This window comes from Parasteatoda tepidariorum, chromosome X1 (genome assembly GCF_043381705.1).
Source record: "Parasteatoda tepidariorum isolate YZ-2023 chromosome X1, CAS_Ptep_4.0, whole genome shotgun sequence".
NCBI classification, from domain to species: Eukaryota; Metazoa; Arthropoda; class Arachnida; order Araneae; family Theridiidae; genus Parasteatoda; species Parasteatoda tepidariorum.
The window spans coordinates 70,637,319-70,663,361 of NC_092214.1; the positions used below are offsets into that span (position 1 = coordinate 70,637,319).

The 26,043-nt window shown below is 29.7% G+C and overlaps 1 protein-coding gene across 1 annotated transcript in view; it reads left to right on the forward strand.

The window, feature by feature from the left end:
• The window catches only part of LOC107455455 (HECT, UBA and WWE domain containing E3 ubiquitin protein ligase 1), a gene marked incomplete in the record, with an annotated part of 276,027 nt that overhangs the window by 167,112 nt on the left and 82,872 nt on the right, over positions 1–26,043 (forward strand). The window contains 5 exon segments of the mRNA XM_071187934.1: positions 1,667–1,846; positions 7,907–7,970; positions 15,870–16,024; positions 21,209–21,713; positions 23,694–24,233. Of these exon segments, the coding sequence (XP_071044035.1) occupies positions 1,667–1,846; positions 7,907–7,970; positions 15,870–16,024; positions 21,209–21,713; positions 23,694–24,233 (1,444 nt within the window).

Consider the following 26,043-nt stretch of genomic DNA (forward strand, 5'->3'; position numbering starts at 1 on the left):
TGAAAATATTAATCCGCCATTTTGAACTAGAACAATTCAAGCAGGAAGGGGAAATTCATGTCATTCTGGAACAAAGCTTAAAATGATCTAAATCTAAGAAGCAAAAAATAAATAAACATTATTTTTAAGGGGAATAATGTTTTAGTATTAGAATATCTAATCAATAAAATATGAAATATTAGAAAAAAAATATTATTGCTTAAAATATAGAAAACTAAAAAAAATTGACATATGAAAATAATAATCCGCCATTTTTAACTAGAATGATTCAAGCAAGAAAGGGAAATTCCCGTCATTCATTAAGGTGGGTAGGTGGAGGAGAAAAATTCATTTCCTCCTTATTTGTGAAAGAAAATAATTGTAAAGAGGAGATCATTTAAGTCGAGGGTGGGGAAGTAACAAATTATTGTTTTCTCTCCAATCATTGGCTATCAATCAAGCATAAAGGCGGAGCACGCTGATCGTGTTCTCTTTATTTTTTCTTCTATGACTGAAAGAATCTGCTAAAGAAAGAATGCTAACCCCTTTTCCCCCGCCTCCTAAATAATACATGGTATGGGAAAGAACGAATGTTTTGTTTCTCAAGGACGTGTATCCTTTTAGACCTATTCAAATTTTCCATTTTGACGCCCCCTCCACCTTAACGCTTGCCCCGTCTACCCTTTTCCCCAGTATTTCTTCTTTCATTAAAAAGGTTCCAAGAAATGCCTCATTTACTAGCCACCTGCTTGGGAAAGGAGGGGGGGGGAGGGGACTCAGTTGTGGTCTTTTGAAAACAAATCTCCCTCTTTTTCCTACATTCCAAGGGAAGAGCGTCACTAACGGTCACTCAATGGTCTTGGTAGATCTTCACTTCCCCTTTCTGGTGATTGATGGGTTGGATGCATTAATCAGAGGTTCAGTGCAAGTTAGAAAAAGAGAAAATGTGTCAAAAGACTTTTTTTTTTTTTTAGGAAAGGGGAAGATGGAGAGATGTTTGTTTATTTTGATTGTTAAAAAGTGTCCGGGAAATCGACCCTTCCGGGAAAGGGACGTCCGGATATGGGACGTTACACTGTATATATATATATCCACACAAACACACACATAGCATAGTGTTGAAAATCATTTTGGGTGGGTGACTTTTTGTTCTCTGAATATTTAAATTTTCTGTTGACCATTTGAATTAATAATTAGATTATTTTAGGATTTTAAATGCTAAGTTGAGCTTCAATAAACAATTCTTTGTTTTAAACTTTTATAATCAAATAGGTGTGTAAATTTCAGATGTATCTTTAAATTGTTCTTTTTGCAGTGTATTTGCTATGCACTCGAGTAAACTAATGTTAATGAGGCAGTTATTAAGATAAAAACTCTTACTACCCAGTTTTATGTCTATTATGCCGAATTTATTTGATGGGTTCATTCATTTTTAGAGTATCAGAGTTAAATCAAATTCTTTAGCATTAGCTCAATAGTCTAATCTTGTGACTTGGTGTGTCAATGTAATCATTATTCTTGTTTTAGGAATTTCAGGATTCTTCATGTGTAGCCTTAATGTCTTTAGTTGACTTAAAATATAGTTTGTTTTATCGCGGAATGTCTAAATGCTTTTCATGCATTATAATTTTTTTTCCATATTTGGGTACCACCCATGTCTTAAACAATAAAAACATAATATTTACAGACTTAAATTCTTTGAGTACTGAAAGGCTTGCTGCTTCAATTGTGGAGCAAGTGTTAGGACCTGCTTTAGCTATTACATCTAATGCTGGATCTCTACTACCTTCGCGAAGGGCAACCACACCTTCAGACACTAGACCATCTTCAATACTCAATAATTTCATGTCTTCACACATACCAGAAGGTATTGTTAATCCCTCAGAATAAAAAAATGATATAAAATCCCTTTTCTCTGCTTATCTTAGTAAGCTAACATATATTCTAGCATATTTATTTAATATAAATTTTAAGAAGCAAACTTAGTTTTTAATTTAAATTATTTTTTGAAATTTTATTGTAGATGCATTAAACTATTGCTCTAAATTATGCTCCACAGCTTGCTATTTTTATTTTAACATTTTAATGCATATAGCTTTGTTTTTCTTATCATAAAAAATATTTGATAATACGATGCATGTTTATTTTAATTTGTTGATATAAAAATTTATGCTAGTTATAGATAACAAGTTTTTAGACCTTTTTCTGCTTGTATTTGAATCTAAATTGCACTGATTATAAAGTTGTGAATAATGTTATCATATTTGTTTTTATTTAGCTAAAATTAGATGCGTAATATATCATTAGCTTGCATTGTTTTATCCTCACATTGTTTTAAGTACATTAATGTACTGCTTTATTTTCTATTTTAATATTAGTTAACGAGTGTCTATTTTTACTGAAATATACACTCAGATAAAAGAAATTTTTTGCTGAAAATGTTATTTCTTGATTTTTTTTATTAATTCAATAATCCATGTTTGCAATTATGGAAAACAAATGCTATCTGAGATGGTTTGTGCCAAATTCTTTGTAATTGAATTAAACAAGTTATATCTGATTATATTGTTATCAAACTAAAAAAAATAATAATTCTTTTGCCCATGCTCAATGCAACTTAGCATATACTCACATTCCATTGAAGCATTCTGCAAGTTTTTCATATATTTCTGCACAACTTCTGCTTTATTATTTCATAAAACATTTAGTTTCTGCAGCTAAGTCGCCGTGTCACCTTGTCTCTGAGACAAAAGCATATCATTTTTAGGAATTAGTTAATATTATAAATAATACTCGCTTAGATTGTATCTAAAAAGCATAATTTCTTATGTCCATTCTTCAAAAAATTGATTTAGTTTATTTTTTGACTACTGTTCCTTGCAATATTAAGTTATTAATTTAAAAATATACTATATGTGAAAATGTGAAACTTGTACACTTGTTGATTCCAATCACTTGATTGTTGTGTATTTCATAGCCATCATAACAACCACCATCACAAAAAGAATTTAATTTGTGTAAAAAGTGATATCAAAATTTATGATGAGAAAATATTCTATTTTTTATAAATGAGTAGCAAAGTCTTAAAAAATGATTAATGTTTATGCTTATGATTTTATTCTGGAATATTAATCCATACAAATCAAGCAGCTTAATGCGTTATGAAAAAAAAAAACTAGGGACAAGTAATAGAAAGCAGCAATGATGAGTATATTTTGATCATAGAGAGTACATGAAAAAGTTGCAACTTTGCTCAGATTTCTGTTCTAGAAAAAGTTAAAAATCGAGTATCAAACAAAGTTGATACAAAAATATTTTCAACATTTTAAGAAAGACTCAATAAAAAATTAGAGTATTGCAATTATTCAAAATTTATTAACTAATGAATTTCTCTTAAAGGGTATGCAAGCCAATTTCTCACTGTTTTAATTTCAAAAAATAAGTTAAAAATTTTATTTAGTGATGAATTATGTAATTTAACCTTTTTAAATTTTTTTATGCTTATTTACTGTGAATTTTTGCTCATGAACCTGTTTGACTCAAGTGTTGATTTATAAACTTTTTAATTGAGTTATTGAAAATGCTCCATTTCTTGCAGCAAAACAAAAGTGAAGGTTATTGTTAGTAGTTACCCTAATTTAAATTGAAATTATTATGTTATTTCAGTTTGAGGAGTTATATCTTCATATCAATTATACTACCATTTTTTTTTAAATTTTTGAGAAGATTTTTCCTAGTATTAAATTTTTTTCTCATTTTTTGATCCTAGATTTAATAAATTTGAAAACTCTGACCTCCAACTATTCGAATGATATCATATGATAGGTTTTAAAATGAAATTGAAACCATTTTTGTTCAGTTTAATGTTTTTACATGAACTATGGAAAATCTTCCTTAAAAGCATTAGAATTGGCACCTGCATTCATTTCTGTTTGTCAAAAAGAATAAGTAATCTTAAACCTTTGTCTTCTCTTATATTCATGGTTATATAATATTTGAACTTTTTTTTTTGCTATTTGGTATACAAAGAACGAAAAAGGTGTTTAAATGACGGAATCATTTCTAATTTGAACAAATCAAAACATAGTTTATTGTTTAGTATTTATTTTACTCGAAATATTTTAATGCATAAAGTTGTATAGCTAAAAATTAAAGTTGCCATGTCAAAAATGAAATAACATAAATGCATGGTGATAACAACAGGGTATCCGCGCACCTGGAAAGTCATAAAAAATCATGGAAAGTCATGAATTTTGGTATTGAACAAAATTTGTCATAAAATGGCATGATTTTAAATATTTTTTAAAAAAATTATGGAAAGTCATGGATTTAGGTCGCTGAAAAATCTAATTTTTAAAATGGAATTTACCCCCTCCCCCCAATTTCATGGTGTTCCGAATATCTGAATTTGTAACAAAATCCCCACTCATAGTCATATTTGATTAAAATATGAAATGTTTTTATCGTGTTCTTTAAAAATTATGGTGTTCTTTCAAAAAATGAAAGAAAAAACATTTTTAGAGTGAATTTTTTTTAAACTTCTGTGATTTCAGAATATTTGTTATTATTTATTTTTATTTTATCAATTTAAAATTTTAGCTTAAGGCAAGCCTGTAACAGGCAAATTTTTTTTATTCCGAAATGGGAACATAAAAATCAGGAGTTTCTTTCTTTCCGATAAGCAAGAAAAGTATCTTTAGAATGTAATTCTGCAGGGAAAAAAAAGAAAAAAATTATTCACTTTTGTATTTTTTTCAGCTATTTTATTGCTTCAACTCTTTCTTTACTCTGTTTTTGAAATTTAAAATCTATAAATATGAAGATGCAGAGTATAACAGTTTTGGTTATACCTATCATTTCAGTGAACGTTTTTATAATGCTTTTTTAAATTTTTTTGTTGTGTTTTTGTCCGAGAAAATAGTAACTTTGTTAAGTCCTGAAAAATTCTTAAAATTAGTCTTGGAAAATCATGAATTTGAAAATCTAAAATGTAGCAGATACTCTGTAACAATAATTGGTTTTAGTGTTATAGGTGAGAAAACTGCTAGCTCAAGATAGTACAATTTTGTAGGTATCTCTGCTTGTCCATAAAAGTACTAGAAAAGTTTAATTGTTATTGTGTAATTTCCCTTGCATGCGGTTACAAATGAAAAGCTTTTGGGCTAAATTATTGTGAAGCTCCTTTTTGCGTTTGATGCCAAAAACTGGTTTAAACTATCAAAAAACTTCGTAAAACATTCTAAAACTTAGAAGGGTGTTCATGATGTAATAATGTATAATTTCTTTTATGAATTTATTAATTTATAATACAGATATATGCCAATATGTAAATATTGGTCTTTATTCCTGCAATAAAAAGTATTTTTTCAATATATCTTTTGTTGATCATTTTGTATATAACAAAATTTATCTTGCTAAATACAATAAATAATCTACTAGATTGTGAAGTACCTTCCTTTAATAGCACAAGCCTGCAAAATTGAACTTTTTGAAAAATACAAGAGAATTTATTATTGATTTATATGTTATTTGATGTGCAATAACAAATATTGTGTATGTGCATATGAAAGTTTGAAACAAAAAACAAAACAAGCAAAAAACAAAAGAGAAAAGTTTCTATTTAAGTTTATATTCGTTTTCCTCTGAAACTTTTTTTTGATGATCTTCTTTTATGCTTGATCTCAGGTTTAAGCCGAGCTATCATCCAACAGTAGTCAGCGAACATGTTCTTGTCCCATCTTCCTTGATATTTACGCTCCATATCTCTGATATCTTGATGGAACCTTTCCCCTTGTTCTTCGCTGACTGCTCCTAAATTTTCAGGGAAACTGTTCACATGTGAGTGAAGGAAATGCATTTTTACACTCATGGAGCAACCTAACGTTTTAAATTTGTCCAGCATTTTCATTACAATTTCTTTATAAACAGGATCCTTGTAATTACCCAGAAATTTACTGACGCCATCTTTGAAAGCAACCCAACTTCTTTTTCCGTTTCTGTCATGTTAGTCTCAAATTCTTTATCCTTCATGAGTTTGCGGATATTTGGACCAACAAATATTCCTTCTTTCAACTTGGCTTGGGATAAACCTGGAAACTTTTTGCACAGGTATTTAAAACAATTGCCATGTTTTGGAACCACCTTGACAGACTGCTTCATTGCACCTAATTTTATATGTAGCGGAGGTAACAATACTTTTTTCGGATCAACTAAGCTGTTTCGAATAACGTTCTTGGTACCTGGGTCAATATATTGTCTTTTCGGTCTTTCTTTTGTGAGCCAATGTTGAGTCTTGTCACGGCTGTCCCGCTCACAAATTAAACATAGGTGCTTTATAAATCCCCCTTGTTAACCAAGAAGCATGGAGATAACTTTCAAATCACCGCGTCCAACTGTGATCGATATATTTTATTTTGTTCAGGACGAGAGCCAGGTTTTCGTAATATTCTTTTAAATATACTGAGTGTCCAACTGGTACTGATACATACTGGCTCCTATGATGAAGAATAGCTTTGAGGCTTCTTTTAGATGAATCTATAAACATCCTCCACTCATCTTTATTGTAGATGACATTAAATTTGCTCATCAATCCAGGAACATCAGAACAATAGACCAAGTTCTCTTCATCAAAATACTTAATAAATTCCTTTTCACGATTCCTGTACCAATAAAAAGATGTTCCTCTGGTCAATAAGTTTTTTTCTTTCAGTCTGGAGCCTAACAATTCAGCTGCCTCCTTCGAAAGGCCAAGATCTCTAGTCAGATTATTAAGCTCAACCTGAGAGGAGGGCTGAGGTAAACCGGCTACAGATGGTTTATATTCGATATCGGAGCCTTGAACTTCTGGATTTTCCGAGACTGAAGACTCTGATTGGTAATTCAGTTGGAGGCAAAGGCACAGGCATATCAGATCCATAAGGAACGGGGCGTATGGCCGATGGAATGCTATCAGGATAAGATATTAGTCTGATTTTTCCGGTTATACCCACGAACAGGGCAGGAACAAAAATAACAATCATCACAGTGGTTTCGGGACTCTCATCACGTCATAGGAATTCCAAATTGTAAAGCAGTCATCTTTCCTTGATGCCATAAGCGTAGATCAGTGAGACACTGCACACAAACTTTATGAGGCGCCCAAGATTTGTCCTGATCTCCGAGCTTCATGTCAAAATATCTGAGATAAAGTTGTCTTATATAGTCTGTAATACTCCTCATGCGATTTTTAACAACGCTATATTCACCGCATATGAAAGTCATGTGGGAAATTTTCACAATGTCTTGAACTCTAAGCCATGTTTCACGAAACGTACAGAAAAAAGCAAACTTTAAAATGACTCCCTAATACGCTTGCTAGTGTTTCTGAGAGGTCAGCGGACCTAGATAAGGATTCTCGTGACGCTATTGGTAGAGAGAGGTTGTTACAGAGAGAGGGATGGTGACTGGAAGTAGTGATAGAGGGGTACTTTTGTAGATTTGACCAAAGTAGAATGCTCGTCAGTCAAGAAGGGAAGAAATTCAAAAACGAAATTTTTTTTATGGTTAAAGTTCATAAAAATTCCAGTAAAATCGAATTTTTCTAAAAAAACGTGACGTGATGGACATTTTTCATTATTATTTTCCATTTCAGCATAAAAAAATATATTAAGTTCAGCTGTCAGACCTCTTGTATTTTTTCATCGCAGGCCTGTGTAATCTTTAGAGCGTTTGAATCACTGTAGAAAATTTATATATACTTTTTAAAATGTGACATGACATTTACTAATTAATTTTTTTAAGTCTTTTCAGTTTTGTGGATTATTATTTTACACTTTTGTAAACTTCTTTATAAGATTTGCTTCTGAGTAATATCTTTTTCAGTAATTTTTAATGGTTATAGAATTTTTATTTAAACAGTTTATATAGTATTTTATTTTTAAATTTTTAGGCCCACCCCGTTTACACCATTTTGATTTTGAATCAACATCAAATGATGTACCCATACCCTCAGAGTGAGTTATTCTTTTCCTATTTTCTTATCTTAAATATTTACCTAATAAGCATTATATCTTAATCTTGTCTAGTATTGTCTAGTATAATCCAATTTATAACATTTCTGTAATCTAAAGGTGTTAAGGTGATTTAAAGGAAAAGGAGATTTGATTTTCTAGAAACAAGGTAAATAAAGTTAGGAGAAAGCAGAAGCAGTAGGGAAAATGGATGACTAAATTGAAAATCAGAGAAAAAATGATCAAGGAATTGTATTGTTTGAGCAAGAGTTGTGATTTCATAATTACACAGATTTTAATTTCAATATGTTATTCCTAATTTTATGGTAAAAAATTACTGTGCTTTTTTTTAATTGGATGAACAGGAATTGAGATTTTTTTGCTTAATATGGTGTAAGATTTGTAAATATCTGTGTAGTATAACCCAAATGTTTAACTGCACAATTCACACGGATCCATGTTTTAAAAAAGCAAATGTTTGAAACGGCCAGCTAGGTAATTTTATGACTTTGAACAATTAAGTCTTTTAACAAATTTAACCTTTTAACCATCTGAGTGCTAATCTCAGCTTTTTCCAATTTTTTCAGCTGAAGGATTTGGAATGTCAAAAGACTGTGTTCAGTTTTTTATTTAATCAATTAAAGCAGGGTGCGTATCGTTTTTAAAAAAGGCCCTTAATGGTGATATATCATTGGGTGTTTTTAAAAAATGCTTAATTTTCTCTTTCAAAATTGAAATTTTTTCTTTACCATGTCTGTTTTTACCACAAATAATGCAAGGAGCATAGTTTTCACATTGTCCTAATCAACTGTTTCACAATTCATTCAACCACAATCCATTTAGTAGGTCCTCAGAGCAGTCAATTATCACTAAGCTTCATCACCTTAAAATTTTCATATTCCATCTAAAAATTTAATTTAATAAAGATATGAATTATTTAAGATTTTTAATCGTTTGATTTTTTACCTGAGGGTCGTATATATTTGAATTTTTTTTTACTTTATTACTTTTTTTTTATTTTATATTATTTCAAATATTTTTATTGCTCTTAATTTGTTTTGTGAAGAAACTCAATGATATTGAGAAGCAAGATTTTAAAGTATGAAGTGAGGGGCCTTCACTATTTTAAATGCAGCAACAAGTGGAGCCATATAATAATTTACTTTTGACAAAAATGTTGAGCTTCAATACTCATTGCATTTACATTTCAAAATTAATAAAAATCTTTTAATCAATTCATTAAAGAAAAACTGAACCAAGTAAAAATTTCTGTTAAAAATTTATTCGGGGCCGTTGACTATTTTATATTTGTATTATGAATTTTAAAGACTTCTTATTTTGCTTAATTCTTTACATTCCTTTATAAATTTGATACAATCAAAAATTTTAATCTAGTTAATGTATTGTTGAATATGCTTTTATAAATAACTTTTATTTAAATCTAATAAATACTCTATAACCTTTTAACCAATTAAATAAATTATAATTTCAAAGAAATTTTTTTTACCTAATTAAATAAAGTGTTAATTTGAAATAAGCCACTCAATATTGAATATATTTAAAATTTTGGTACTTCTCCATTATACCGGCAAGAATACTTTTTGGCGACAGCACTCAGTCGCTGGTACAAATCACACGAAACAGACTTTATTGATCACAACACACACATAAAGAAAAACAGTAACTAAATGGTTCAAATATTTTTTTACTTTGGTGGCATAAAAATTTTAATATCACTTAAACTTTTTTCAAATGGTTCCTCCGTTTGCCTTCTCCACATAAATTCCGCAAGATAATTTTCGAGATGATGGCATGCCGTTCCTCTTTGTTCTTTATTTTGCCATTTGGCACTGTCCCACAGTCACTATTTTTTGCTTATGCGTTCCAGTTTCCGGATCGATTAAGTTGTACTTATGGTTCACTTTGAAATGTCGGAAACTTTAATCTTCCAGCTTACTAGTCAGTATAATTTCTATGAATCAGAATATGATATACCGTAATTTCGCGGAGATAGGCCGTGGCGTTATTGATTTAAAACTTGAAAGTTTAGTAGAAAGGCATATCTAACGGGGCGGCCTATGTAGTATGATTTTTTTTCTTAAAAGTTTTGCTTTTTGGAAACCCCACTAGAAATTTTATCATCATTCTTTCCACCTATTACTTGTGCTTTTTATTTATTTTTTCATGTTTAATGTTACTCCAAGGAATGGTCAGCACACCTGGAATTTTCTCCTCCCTCCACACTCCCCAATCCTTTCTTGGAATCACTTTCTGGAGACCACTATCCATAAGAGAACAAAGTCTCTTTCCTTTTCTGCCATATGAACAATTGTTGAGTGTAGGCAGGGCCGGATTTAAGCTTAGTGGGGCCCTAAGCTACTGAAAATGATGGGGCCCTTATAAGTTGAATTCCATTTCTATACACCTAAAGTAAACTGTCACTATTTTTTATTGTTGAGTATTAACATTATATTATTAAAAAATTTATTAATATTACTTTATTGTTAAATATATTAATTGTGATGAGACTATTTGGTAGAACCTTTCTTTTATTGCACATATATCTTTTGAACGAGGGGAAAAAGTTACAAAAGAAACACCTTTTAAGCACAGAGTAAAAATTTGGCGTGCTGGGCCACTATATATTTAACAGAGTGTTTTCTTTTTTAGATTCATTTTGAATATATTTTGATTGCAATTTTTAATAATTTTTTTGCAAATTTTTCTTTACGTTACAAAATCTATAAGACTTAGAAACATGAAATTTTGAATGTGCGTAGAAAATATGTAGAGTTAGAAAGGAAACAAGAAATTACAATTTGATTATTAGTTTTATTTTTTTTATAACCGCCGTTGAACAACCGACTCAATTTTGGGTTTACCCCCTATCAACCATGCTATCCAGGCCAAATTTATTAGTTTATTTTATAACAGTCATTGCACAGCCTGCCCAATTTCGAGTTTATGACTACTAATATTCAACTCCGTAGCCTTGTAATTTTGAACCCAATCCGGCAGTACCTGGACCAGGTGAGGGCCGTTATATTAATGCTGTTTGAAAAAATAAAAGGAACATTTCGTAAGCTGATAATATTTAATTGATGTTTATATTGAAAATATTTCTTCACTATTTTTGCTTTTTTTAAAATTATTTTAAGTACATTTGTTAAATTTTAGTGCAGGAAAAAAAATTGTTAATGTGATTGGATGTGAAAGAGCAACAGTCCCGGGCATCCAGCCAAAACAAGCATTCGACATATCAATGGAACACACTAAAGCTTTATATCAATTAGCAATTAGTTTTAGATAATTACAATTGCAGAATAAGTATCTTATTAAAGAATGAAATGTTTTAAAAGACAAATATCTGTTAATGTTTAACATTTAATCAACAGAAAAACAGAACCAATATTAAAATCTAACGAATCTATTATTTTTAATTACTGTGACAGAAAAAAAAATTGAAGCCTGATAGATTTCAGAATTTTAGAAACACCTTCTAGTTATACGATTCAATCAAATAGGTTTCAATGTCTTTCATCCCGGTCTCATTAGTGATTCAGCATATTTCGATATCATTTTTGTTTCGTTCTTACTTAATATTAATTTGTTTGCGACAGTTAATTTGTATACCTCTTTTACTACATTTCCGAGAAGTTTAAAAATATAATATTCAGGATTTTAGCAAGCAAAGAATTCACAGAAACCTCATGCATGAAGTTATTCCAGTTTACAACTATTCGTGTCTGATTTCCAATCGCTTTTCACACCAATTAACTGAAGTTAATTCTTCACTCTAACAATAAATAAACTCTTCAAAAAGCTCAATTTCGATGACTTGAAACCATGTGCCTTTACGGATACTTCTTTTACAGTGGACAAGATGAAAGGTTGCAGCACCATTGAATTTCATCTTTGATTTATAATTTCATTTCATGATTCTTGTCACAAATCGCGATTTCTGTCAAAACACCTTCATCTTGAAACAATCTGACTGCTTCTTTCTCCGTTTTAGGCAAATCCCAAATTTTCATTGCGTCTTGCATAAATTTTTCATATTAAGAAAAAGATGTGACTTATGGGGGGGGGGGAAATGGCAGAGACTTGCTTTGAAAATGTGGAGACAAAAGGTTACCAGAAACGATAATCTGTTTGGCTTTGGTTGCATCATTATTGGCGGCTTTATCGCCTGCTCCGGTATAATGGAAAAGTAGCAAAATTTTGTATAAATTGTTTTTATGGTGGCTAATATAATCAAGAAAAGAGTTCTTTGTCAAACTAGTTATTTTATCAAGATTATGTAAAATCTTAGAAAATTATTTTGCATTTTGTTAATGTATATGTGAAAAACTTTCAGCAATAAGAAGAAAAAAGTTTTATTAGTATGCATATCCTAATTATGATATTTTTTAAAGTGCTTTTTGAGTGCTGGAAAAGCAATAAAAGAGGTGCTTATTTTTTGTTAAAAAATTTGGCTAAGCACCCTGTGAAATTATTCAATTAAAAAGTAGTCAATTGCACCCAATAATTATGAAAATTGGTTATGTAGACTTCACATTTACTGCCACTAACCTATATCAGAAGTATAAAATTTTAGTTGAAGTGGCCTTTGTTAATTGCATTTTAATTTATTTGATTAACTACTACATGGTTAATTTTTCATAACTAAACTAAACTCAGTGGCGCGACGGCTCGTAGAGGGCCAAGGCCTACTGTGCCCATCTCAGTTTTCTTGACCTTGGGCTCTGGGGTGCAGCAGCAGATGTTCCGGTCAGGTGGTCAGCCGAACGCGGAACCCCTCGTGTTCAGTTCCCAAGCATGCTTGGCACTCGTTTATCGACCCACTGAAGGGATGAAAGGCTGAGTCAACCTTGCCTGTCCCGAGTATCGAACCAGGGACCTGTGGCACGACAGCGCGAAGCGCTACCGCTCAGCCACCGGGCGTCAATTTTTCATAATTGGGAATTTTTATTATACAGTACAGAACCCTTTATCTGGAAATCAGAAAACCAAAAAATCGGAGCGAAATTCAATAAATTTTCTCGCCATTCTTAAAAAAAAATTTTTTTTTTTTCCTCATGGGATTTTACGATTTTTCTTTCTTTTTTTAAAGATGTTTACCTTTCCATCATTTTGGAAATAATCATTAGTGTATTACTTCATTGTTTTGTCTTATTTTTAAGATTATTTCAAAATAATTTTTTTTTTTTTTAGTTTGGTTTAACTATAAAAAAACGGCTTTTTGTAGCGATTCAGAAAACCGGAAAAATCAGTTTTCCGGAATAGCAATGGTCCCGACCATTCCGGATAGTCGGTTCCCTACTGTATATTAAATTATTTTTTAAGGAACTTGTTTACTTTTTAAGTATCTTTAGAATTGGACAAAAGTAAGAACAATTAGTAATAACATTTCTTATATTACAATGCTAATTCGTTTTGATTGGTTATAGTAAATGTCATTGAAAATAAAATATTAGGAATAATTGTACTTTTTCCTGCATAATTCAAAAGAATTGGATGCAACAGCTCTTATTTATTAAATTATTACAGTAAACAATACTGCAATAAAGCATTAAAAAAATAGTAAAATTTTTAAACACTTTTTAGGTTGAAAAAATTACTTTAAGTACATCTTTTGCTTTGCATTTCAATATTTTTTTATTCATATCTCAAAATTCATATCTGTCATTACAAAAACCAAATAATCATTCAACACAGGTCATACTTGATGAAGCAGTAACTTTATATTTTCACAAATCACTGTATTTAGGAAATCTGGCAGATCTAATGCAAAGAAAAATAGGGAAGACAACTTACATAGGGTTATAAGCAGATAAAATGATGCAGAAAATTTGGGATGTTCCGAGCATATACATACATTATTTCATAGTGATTAATTCTTTTAAATATCAACACAAATTAATTCAGGATTTGTTGACTGCTGACAAATTTGTAGTAGCCAAAAATTTATAATGCATATTCTCTAATTGGATCATATTTTATTAGCTTATGCTGGAGGTAGATTTGAATCTGATTCTCAGATAAATTATCAGGTACTTTAATGCATGAAACAAGCAACTTCAATTAGTATGAATTACTTTTTCAAAACTTGGTTTATTCTCGGAAATGCTTTTAAAGGAAAATTACTTAATAGTATAGATTTAACACTAGATGGCAACACCATTGAAGAAAGTTTATTGCTGGATCAATTTAAATGAGTGTTCTCTCTCTGTTATCATTTAGAAGAAAAAAAAAACTAATCTGTTTCACCGGATTCATTCATTTTAGATTAGTCCCAAATGGAGCCAGTTTCTCTCATATTCAGTATTACAGGGATGTGATTCTTCCGCGGATTCGCGGATTTCCGCTTTTTTTCAGATTTCCCCCGCTAATTTCCTGGAACAAGTTAAAATATTTTATGAAGAATTTTATTTTCCACGGAGCGAAAGTATTGAAGTCCTCATTCCTCCCTCTGAAGCTTCTCTAAAAATCATTTCCTTGGAAAAAACCGGTTTACCTTTATACAGGGATGAGATTTTTTCGCTTTTGCCTTTCGAATTTCAGCCTTTTTTATCAAAAATTCCGATTCTCTNTTTTTTTTTTTTTTTTTTTTTTTTTTTTTTTTTTTTTTTTTTTTTTTTTTTGAATTCAGACGTTGAAATAAAATAATTATATTTATTTACGATTTTCAAAGGTAAGCAGAAAATTCAAACATTGTCCTAGCTGCTAACCCTTCCGTATTTTTACTTATTTTAGCTATTTTCTCCGCTTTTACGCACAGAAAATAAGATTTTTCGTATTTTTATTCGTCCGCCCGACAGCTTGTATTTTCGCAATTCAAACAATTGACCCTGTTGTCTAGGGTGAAAGCAAACGATTAAAAAAAAATAGAGGTGGATTTGCGGTGAAAATATTTATTTGAATATTCAATTAATCTTGTAAATGTTTATTTATTATGTCTAAACAAAAACAATACAAACAAGCCTTTTAGAAATCCCAAGTCCAGAATCCGCGAATATCTCGATTCTTATCCACGCGATTTTAATGTTAATCATCGATTTTCGTATTTCCCTGATTTAAAAGTTGCGCATTGCGATTCTTATTCAGGCGACTTAAATATCGAACATCGCGATTTGTATTTACGTGCTTTTGAAACCCTATGTAGCGGTTCGTATTCACGCCAGTTTAAAATCCAATGTCGTGATTCGTTTGTGCGGTTTTAATATCAAACATCGATTTTCGTATTTACATGTGCTTTAAAAATTAGACATTGTGATTTGTATTCGCGCGATTTAAAAATTATGCATCGTGATTCCTATTTATGTGATCTAAAAATTACGCTTCATGATTTGTATTTTCGCATTTTTTAAAATTCAATATAGAGTTTCATATTCACGTGATTTAAAAGCCTCATATCGAGATTCATATTCTCTCAATTTGAAATCATGCATGTGATTCATATTCATATATTCATACAATTTTAGAATTAATCATCGGAATTTATAATCACATGGCTTATAAGTTTGAAAGTCGCACCTTTTTTGTCAAATTTTTGTATATACAGTACAGAACCCGTTATCCGGAAATCAAAAAACCGGAACGAAATTCAATAAATTTTCCCGCCATTTAAAAATTTTTTTTTTCCTCATAAGATTTTAGGATTTTTCTTTTTTTTCTTTCTTTTTAAGATTATGTCCAAATTTTTTTTTTTAGTTGGGTTTAACAATAAAAAAACGGCTTTTTGTAGCAATTCAGAAAACCGGAAAAATCAGTTATCCGGAATAGCGATGGTCTCGATCGTTCCGGATAATCGGTTCCCTACTGTAAATCAAAGCGTGTATATGTTGCTAAAATATAAAAGTGTATCATCAATATACTTATCACCCTTTTGTTCTAAATTAGAGGCTGGATAAGTTCACCTTCAAATGCAGTTGATAGAACATTTGGTAGTATCACAACTATGGCTGGTTCAGTTAATGATGGTGCTACTGATGTAAACTCATCAGTTTTTGGTTTGCGTCGCTCTACCTTTACAGTAGAAACTAACATGTTTGGTGGTAAGAAGAAATTCAATCATTTTAACAAATTATTATAATTATCATTATATTTTTTTATTTAAATTATCAACTAACTCATTAAATTTTTTTCTTTTAACATGCTTCTGTTGTGCATTTAATATTTTAAGAAACAAGTTTTTGACAATATTTTATCAAGCAAGTTTAGCTTGTCCATTTAATATTTTACAAAATTTTACCATCTTTAAATACAAAAACTTACACAACTGTTTGGAACATAAGTTCTTGGTACAAATGCAGTAGAATGAGTTTGAAATTTCTAAAATTAAAATAAATAAGAACTTTTCCTTACTTAAATCATATCACAAAACTTTTGTGTCTGATGGCATATGCAATGATCATGTTAAAAGGATCATGTTTTTCCCCAATTCGTATAAACACAAACTTCAAGGACAGCATGATAAATTTAAAATAACATATTTTTCAATTCAAAAATATTTCAAGATATTGAAATGAACAAAGGGACTAAAAACATCAAATTAGCTGGATACATATCTGTGCATAAAATAGTAAAGGTATGTTTTATTACTAATGATTTAATGGTAAATAAGGAATAAAACATACCTGACGAAAGCTTCTTTCGCTTCAAAAATATATAAATAAGAAATAGCAGTTAACATGTTTCAAACAGTTGATTGTTATTTATATATTTTTGAAGCTAATGAAGTTTGTAATCAGGTATTATCCTACCGCTTCAGTTTCTTGGGATTATTCAAAAGAAAGGTTGAATATTTTTCAATATTTTTTAATCATGCTCTTTTATATAAGCATTGTATTTAAAAAATATTAAATTCAATTAACAGGCTGCATCCATGTATTAATAATTTGTTTATGCTGATAACAGAAAAAAAAATCGAAAAATAAACTGTCAATAAAATATAAAATTCAGAAAAGCTTCTCATTCCCATCTATGCTTTTTTTTATTGTAGCAAGTATAATATATTTATGGTTGCTACAGTCAAATGTGAAACTTTTGCTCTTAACTTGTATGATTGCATTTTTTGTTGTTGATAATTTTAAAAATTATCTGAATATGAAAATGTTGATGGTCTGTATAATTTACACAATTTTTAGAGACATGACTTGAGTTTTAATTTACTCAAATTAATTATTTTATGATTATATTTTACCAGAACAGCTAAATTATCTAAACTTTTAAAAAATTATTTATCACATTTATTCATTTAAAGTCAGAATCTCAACTCTAGATTAAAAAGATTTTTATGGGAAAATTTAATATTTTCTGTTCGGTTATATTTAACTACATTTATTCATGTCAATAATTGAAAAGTCATTAAGTCATTTTTTTGTAAAACCAGTTTGGTTTAAATCAAATTAGTTAAACCAGCCAACCCTGATGCCAACATACAGGTGAAACAAAATTTTTCATTTTCTCTAGTTTCTGTTGATATGGTCCCCCCCCAACCTGTTTAACAGTTCGGGCTAGTAGATAGTCAAAAGCAAGTAAATGAGGGGCACTTCATCTATGTTAATCAATTGATTATTTGTGAGGTTAAGACTCCCTCACAGTATTGTGTGCATAATCTAAATTTTGGTCATTTTTAATTCCCATTCAATGGGCAATTGTTGCCACACTGTTGTCCTTGATCTAATCTAGAGATTTTGCCTCTTTGTGGAGTGAAAACTTTGTGAAGACTATACTGTAAATAACAGTATCCATATTCTGGGTAATTAATCTGACACACATCATCCTTATAATTGAAACTGTATGCCTTTCTCTCTTTATTTAGCTCCCACTCCTTCAATTTTTGGTTCAAGTTCAGGCCATTTGGTAGAGCCCCTTCTCTTGACCCTTTTATTTCTAAACATGTTTTCTATCGTTAGTTTTTATTTCTTCCATTGATAAATGCAATGTTTGATCATTTCAAATTCTATTGCTAATTTCTTTGGCCCGTTTATTTTTTCAGAGATCAATTTAATAGATGAATTAATAATCAACAAAAAAGAAGAGGAATCAGGGCAGGAAAAATAGTAAAATAACCCATATTAACTGGAAAAATAAATAACAAAACATGTACTAAAAGAATTCACAAAAAGGAATGAGCAAAAGGAATTGAGTTTCACTTTTACAATTTAGTGAAATAATAAGAGGAGGAATTCTTGCTCATGAAATGGAAATAATACATTATGACTCAATTTAAAAAGAGAGAAGAGACCAGTTCCTAAGGAGAGGTACAGTGCCCAAAATAAAGAATGGACCACCCTGAATAACTTTTGATCTAATGGTCGGATCTACAATCTTAATGGTTCAAGGGGGTGACCTCAAATATGCTCATTATTTAGTGCAGACAGTATTTTCAGTTAAGATTTCAGGTGTAAAATCATACTTTCTCTGAATAAACATACTTTTTTTTAAGGGATTCAATATTTTCACCCCGGATATTTCAAATATAGAGTGTAGCCACAATCAGGGAAATATGATCCTAATAGTTTGGTCAGGAGAGCAGTCTGAAATTTAGACCCCAGAATGTTAATTTTATTTTATGAGTATTTTGCCATATCTCTAGAACTTTTTAAGCGAATTGAAAAAATTTTGTACTTAATAATAAAATTTATTCATCCAAAGATAATATCATGCAATTAATAACTTTTAATAAGTATTTATTATTTTATTTAAAAATAGTTCTTTTTGAAGTGTAAGGTTTACAATTTTTTACAGTGTGTAATTTTACACATTAAAATACGAAATTACAGAGAAATTGGTCAAATGGTTACTAAGAAATTGAATTTTTTTAAAATCACATCTTTAAAATTTGATTTCTCAGGAATTCGACTGATTTTGTTGAAATTTTGTATTTTGTCATGTAAAATGTCTTTACAATTATTTAAAAAAATTTTATACCTTATGATTCAGACATTTTTCAACCATTATTAAATAAAATAGTAAATAACTATTTGCTGAAAGTTATTATTTGCTTGAAATTATTTTTAAATAAACTAATTTTAAATTTTTCTGCAAAAAGTTTTTATTTTTCTGAAATAGTTATTGAGACATGGCGAAATATGCATAAAGTAAAATTACCATTAAGGGTTTCAAACTATTGCCGCTCTCCTTACCAAACTATTTGAACCAAATTTCCTAGACTTCGCTACCCTATATATTTTGGGATTGAGAAATCCGAATCCTTTGGAAAGAGGTATGTTTATTCAGAGAAAGTATGTTTTTGTGTCTGAATGTGTATCTTAAAATATCGTCTACATTGATTAATTAGCATATATGAGATCACCCCCTCGAACTATTAAGGTTTATGCCTAGAACATGTAGATCCGATCATTGGATCAAAAGTTACTTAGGGTGGTCCGTTTTTTATTTTGGGACGAGTAAAAAGAGTACTTGTCCCAAAAGAAAAAGAGTAAAAGAGTACTTGTCCCAAGCACCGCATGTAGGGGAAAAAAAACTTTTTCGTTAGCGCTGAAGCCTGTTCGCTAAAAAATATTGTACATCATTTTGTGAAAGACTTGACAGAACTATTTTAAGCACTCAAAACTTTTATGTATAACTTCCTGTGGTATCAGTTTATAGTAAAGTTTTAGTTTATCATGACATTCAGGGAATGATGTAAAAATAAATTAAGTATTGTATATTTATTTATTTTTGATGAACTATAATAGTATGTGTTTGAGAAGCAACAAATTGAAAAATTCAAATTAAAACAAAAATATGTTTCGATTTCAGCAAATAAATTAATAAAAATTTTCTTTACATTTTATATGATAAAAAAGTTGCCAATTAAAATACTGCTTGGTGTAGATCAATTATGACAAATTTAATTTTAAAACAAATTGCTTTTGATAAAATTTATATAATAAACAGTTTTGAACAATAAAGTATTGTTGAGCAAGCAATGAGGCTAACAAAAGCGGATCGCTGATATTGGTATATATACAAAATTACAAGAATAATCAAGAAAAGAAAACGTTAATTTTTGTGTTCCTCGTTGCTATGGGATACCAGACTGGCAGAGTTGAATTGTCGTAGTCAGGTCTCCAAAGTTATAATTATCAAAATTTTACATTGATACTTTCCTGATATTTCATTCGTGCATCTTTATTTTTATCTGTTGACTATAAAAAAAAAATCTTTAAAACATTGTTTAAACAGTTATTGGTGCTTGTTTCCATTTCCTATTTATGGAAAAAGTAATTTTAATTAACTTGTAAACTAGATATTCTAGATTTGCAATTTAATGTGCTTACCTTTACCTTGTGAATTTCTTATGTTGCTTACCTTTAGAAAATCATTTTTTCGACAAGCATATTTTTGAATTTACAAACTGAACTAAACTAAACTCAGTGGCGCGACAGCTCCTAGAGGGAGCGACAGCTCCCGACTTTGCTCATCTCAGATTTCTTAACCTTGGGCTCTAGGGTGCAGGAGCAGATGTTCCGGTCAGGTGGTCAGCCAAACGCAGAACCCCCAGTGCTTAGTTCCCAAGCATGCTTGGTGCTCATTTATCGGCCCACTGAAGGGATGAAAGGCTGAGTCAACCTTGCCCGGCCCGAGGATCGAACCAGGGACCTGTGGCACGACAGCACGAAGCGTTACAGCTCAGCCGCCGGGCATCGAACTATTAAGATAAAAATCTTTACAATCTATAAAGATAAAAAGTCCAATCACACTGGAAAACTATATTTTTAGGCCAAAATAATGCAAGTTAGGCGGGCAATGATGCTGAAAAAAAATTGACTAGTTTTTCTATTGCTTCATTTTTCTGCTTATAGGAAGTGTGAAGTTCTTGTTTATCTTCTTAAAATTCAATAAAACAGAAACTGTAGAAGTTTGCCTGATTGTCTTAACAAATTCCTGTGATTTTTTCAAACTAATATAAGAGTAGAAAATAATAGTAGAAATATTTGTACTATTTGATATACATTATTCTACTGAAAAAAATTGCCTGCTTTCAGTAAAGATAATTATTTAATGTTAATTGAAAAATAACTAACAGTTTGATTAAAATATTATTAGAATAGCTGGAGTACCTCGTTAATAATTTGTAATTGTCAAAATTCACCACTTCGAAAATTTTAATCTAAATTTTCTTCGGTATTTTACCTGTTAATGTTTAAATGGGTCTTTTTTCTGTGTCAATATATGTACTTTTTATTTAATTCATGAAATTTTTATCAAGCATATATATATTTTAGAATCTGAAAGATCCTTTTCAAGTAGTGGCGTTGAGGATTGTGATTTAATAAACTTGGAACCTAATTTGGAACAGACAGGAGCTGATTTCAGACAAACGTATCCAGATACACACAGACGACAATCAATTGAAACCATAGACCTTGTTTCATCAGATCAGGAACCAAGTTTTAATGCTTCTTCAAATGAAGGTAGGCCTTCATTGCATGCATCATCTGCAGAGGAGCCTGGTATTCCACTTATTAATTTATCTGATTCATCAAATCCATCCTCTCCACTAATGAATAGTTCTCAGGATAATTCATTAAATGTTCAAGATTTTAGCACACCATCAGGCATTAATACTGACCATTATTCAAATGACATTGATTCAGTTGCAAAGTCACCTGAAGTGCTGGATTCTGCAGAAGCTGAAAATCTCAGCATTTCTGAATTAGATGAGAGTAATAGATCTGATACCACTGCAATGCCACCAACTGCTTCTGAATTGAATGCTGCTTCAACCAGGTATTTTTTCTAAGTGTTTTATTTCTTGAACTGTTTTAAAATTAAGTTACTTTTATGTTATCTCCCTTTTTTTTTTAAAGTAAAAAAAAAAAAAAATCATTAACTTCTCCTGTTGGTAGATTAACCTATTCCAACTTTTTGATCTGTTATCTTTTTATGATGTAAACAAATTTTTCCCACTATTAATCTTTTTAAGCTAGCAATTTTGAAAAACTTTTGAAACTGTTGGGTATGCAATTTATCTTATTTTAAATTATGCAATTTTGAATGACAATTAAATTTGAGCAAATTGTGAAAATGTGTGTACAATGTGTGAAACAAAAAGGTGAATACCCTAAATAACTTTTGTTCAAAAGATTGGATTTTCATGTACTAGGACTTAATCTTAAAGGTTTGAGGGCCCTACCTTAAATATGCTAATTAATTAAAGAAAACGATACTTTAAGTTATGAGATCAGGTATAAATATGTATATTCTTTGAATAAATACATCTTTTTCTGACATTCAGATTTTTGACCTTCAAAATATGATCTGTAGAGCATTCTAAAGTTTAGACCCCTTAAGTAAGAGTAAACTTTTTGTCTTGGAAATATGAGAACGAGTAGTAATAAGATATTGCCTCAAGCTAATGACCTGTCTATCAAATATATATGGAAAAACTAAAGTTTACAGGAGAAGAGGGTAAGAAGACCCATATCCTAAATCTTTAACCTTTTCAAATTAATCTGTTTTCTTTTGTTGACAGACCTGTTTCATTAAGAATATGGGGATAATATTAACTGAAAACACTAGTGTTATGTCTTTCCTCACTAGTTAGTTTCTTGCCATAGTGAAAACTATATATTAAAAAGTTTATTTAACAGAATTAAATTTGTTTATTAAGATAAAATAAAATATATATATTTATCTTAATAAACAAATTTAATTCTGTTAAATATAATTTTTAAATTTTAAATAAGATGCTCATTTAGTTAACAGATTACTACATCAAAATTATAAATTATTTAATTAAAAAATACTAACTTTTTTATGGCATTGTAGATTTTGTTTTTGATTTCATTAAAAAAAAAAGTTTAGAACCCATTAATTTAGCTCAGGTATCATTGCAACTTCATGTACTGATTTGCTTATGAAATTTTTAATTTTTGGTTGCTATGAAAACTTATTAAATATTTTTCTCTGAAACAGTAGTGTAGAAAGAAAGTTTTTAATATTGCTTTAGAATTTCATATTGTTATTTTGTGCTCTTTTCTAATTGCATTTGAAGACTGAGCACAGTTCATCATTCTCATAATTTTTGATATTTTCCTTCAAAATTGTGACCTTAATATTATGCCTTTATTATCGTGAGGAAGAGATGCTCCCATCAGATATGTATACTTCACAGTATCAACTGCATCTGGATCATTTAAATTAGGATATACTTTATTAAAAGTCATGTTAATTCTATAAGACAAAGACCTGGTTGATTCCTGAGGTTTCAATAAGATATTATTCAAATCATTGTAGCAATGAACAGTTGCATTGATGATTTGAAGCAGAACCAATTTTTGGTGGAAATATGGAAAATATTGAAAAAAAATCCTTCTTCTTACTGTGTGGTCAATTTCTGATTTCTTTTATAGTAAGTGATTGGTTAAATCAAAAGTTTCTTTTCTAACTGGTCCGTTCAGACTTACCTCACTTACTAATCTCTATATGTTAGATGTGGTTAAAAAATTATTGGTGGGCATCAAAAAACTAAATATAAATTTTTTAGCTTTTTAGTAATATCTATAATAACATAGTTGCCAACTTTTTACATATTTTTTAATTATTTATGAATTTTTTATTATGTTTAATAATAGTAGAAAATTTTGAATTCTAAGATATACAAATTTTTACATCATTTTAAAGAATGTAATTTTAATAACTTAAGTACAAAATTTGCACAATTTAGTTGAATAATTTCTGAGTTATCAAATCTTCTTTTTCAAACAGTGGTGTTGAAGATTGTGACTTAATAAATTTGGAACCTAATTTGGGAAATTTAGAACAGGCAAGAAGCAATTTCAGGCAAACTTATCCAGATGCAGCTAGACAACTATCAAGAGAAACCAGACAACCTCTTTCCTCAGATTACCATGCAGAAACTCTTCGAAGAATACTGAATTTTATGAACTCTTCCGATCAAGAGCCTAATTTAAATGTTTCCTCAAATGAAGATAGGTCTTCATTGCACACATCATCTGTAGAGGAGCCTCATATTCCACTTATTAATTTGGCAGATTCATCAAATCCTTCCTCTCCACTAATAAATAGTACTCAAGACGATCCTCTAAATGTTCAAGATTTTAGCTCACCATCAGATATTAATACTGAGCATTATTCAAATGACATTCATTCTGTTGCAAAGTCACCTGAAGTGCTGGATTCTGCAGAGGCTGAAAATCTCAGCATTTCTGAATTAGATGACAGTAATAGATCTGATACCTCAGCAATGCCGTCAACTACTTCTGAATCGAATGCTGCTTCATCCAGGTAATTGTTTCAAAGTATTATATTTCAGGAAATGTTACAAAATTAAGCAACTTTAACTATTAAGGCACATATTTTTTTCTATATAATTTTAAACCTAAAAAGAATTCATTCACTTCTCCTGATCCTAAATTATCCTGGTACAGTACAGAACCCGTAATCCGGAAATCAAAAAACCGGAACGAAATTCGATAAATTTTCCCACCATTATAAAAACACAATTTTTTTTTCCTTATAAAATTTTAGGATTTTTCGTTCTTTTTTGAAAGATGTTTACCTTACCATCATTTTGGAAATAATCATTAGTGTATTGCTCCGTCGTTTTTTCTTCTTTTTAAGATTATTTCCAAAAAAAAAATTTTTTTTAGTTGTGTTTAACAATATAAAAAAACGGCTTTTTGTAGCGATTCAGAAAACCGGAAAAATCAGTTATCCGGAATAGCGATGGTCCCGATCGTTCCGGATAATCGATTCCCTACAGTATTATGGTTCTGCAAGGTAAAAAAAAAGCTTTTCAGTCTGTAATTTTTTAAGATGTAAAACCATTTTTTCTTAGTGTAAAATATTTTAGTCGTAATGTTGGAATACTTTTTGTTCTGTCAGGTACACAACTTTTCATATTTTTAGTCATATAATTTTAAATGATTAAATGCAAAATTTAAGCAACATCAACTGAACATTTTTGGCATTATGAGTTTTTAAAAAAAATCATCATTTTAAATAATTATATTTCTAGAACAATTCAACAAATTCTTTTCAAATTTCAGATTTTTTCATTTAAAAACATGTAATTACATATTAAAAACTATTTGAAAACTTTTACTGAAACATGAAACAAAAATTGAACATTTTGAAAAACTTGTGCTTAATTGATTGAATTGACCTTGCCTTAAACATGCTAATTTATTTGAACAGACTATATTTTAAAGTAGGGGTGCACAACCTGGGGCCTGCTGACTGTTGTAATAATAATAATCAAATTTTGAGTTGAAAATTTTGATGCACTCAATTTGCGCAGTTTCTTTTGTAAATCTATATTGTTTCTCCATCGCTTTTTCAATGGTTATTGCTATGAAATTCAGTATGGTTTTAAGAAACCCAATATTTTTAATACAATATTACAATGTGCAAATTTTTCGAATTTGAGTCATATTTTTTTACTAACTTTATTTTTGCTAATTTTGATTAAAATTCAAGTGATGTTTCTAGTGTTTTCTTGGCATTTATAACTACCAATTTCCTTTGTTTTTGTAAAAATCCTGATACATTTATTACAATATTTCGAATCGTGAGTTATATATTGCGCATTTGATTTATCACTTTTTGGTGTGCTTCATTTTTGCTAATTTCATCATAAATCTTATGTTTTTTTTTTTTTAGAGGCAGTTATTATCTTTTTGCACTAGATTTTGAAAATCTCGTATTTTCAGTACGAATTTATTACGACTCAGGAGTTAAGAATCGCACATATAAATAATCACTTTGTTTTTGCCAATTTCATCATAAATCTACGTTATTTTTCAATAATTTTTTTCAACAGTTTTTAAAATGCATTCCCACATTTTTTGAAATTTAATTCATTATTTATTTCTTGTTTATTAGTATATATTAATTATATAATTTTTTTATTTATCACGAATTTTAAATCACGCATTTAATTAATTACTTATGGAAGCACTTTATTTGTGCGGATTTGATTGTAAATAAAAGGAATTTTTCCCATTATTTCCGATTTGTTAATTTAACCATATGATATTATTACAAAACATGAGTTTCTAATCGCACATTTAAATAATCACCTTTTGATACTATT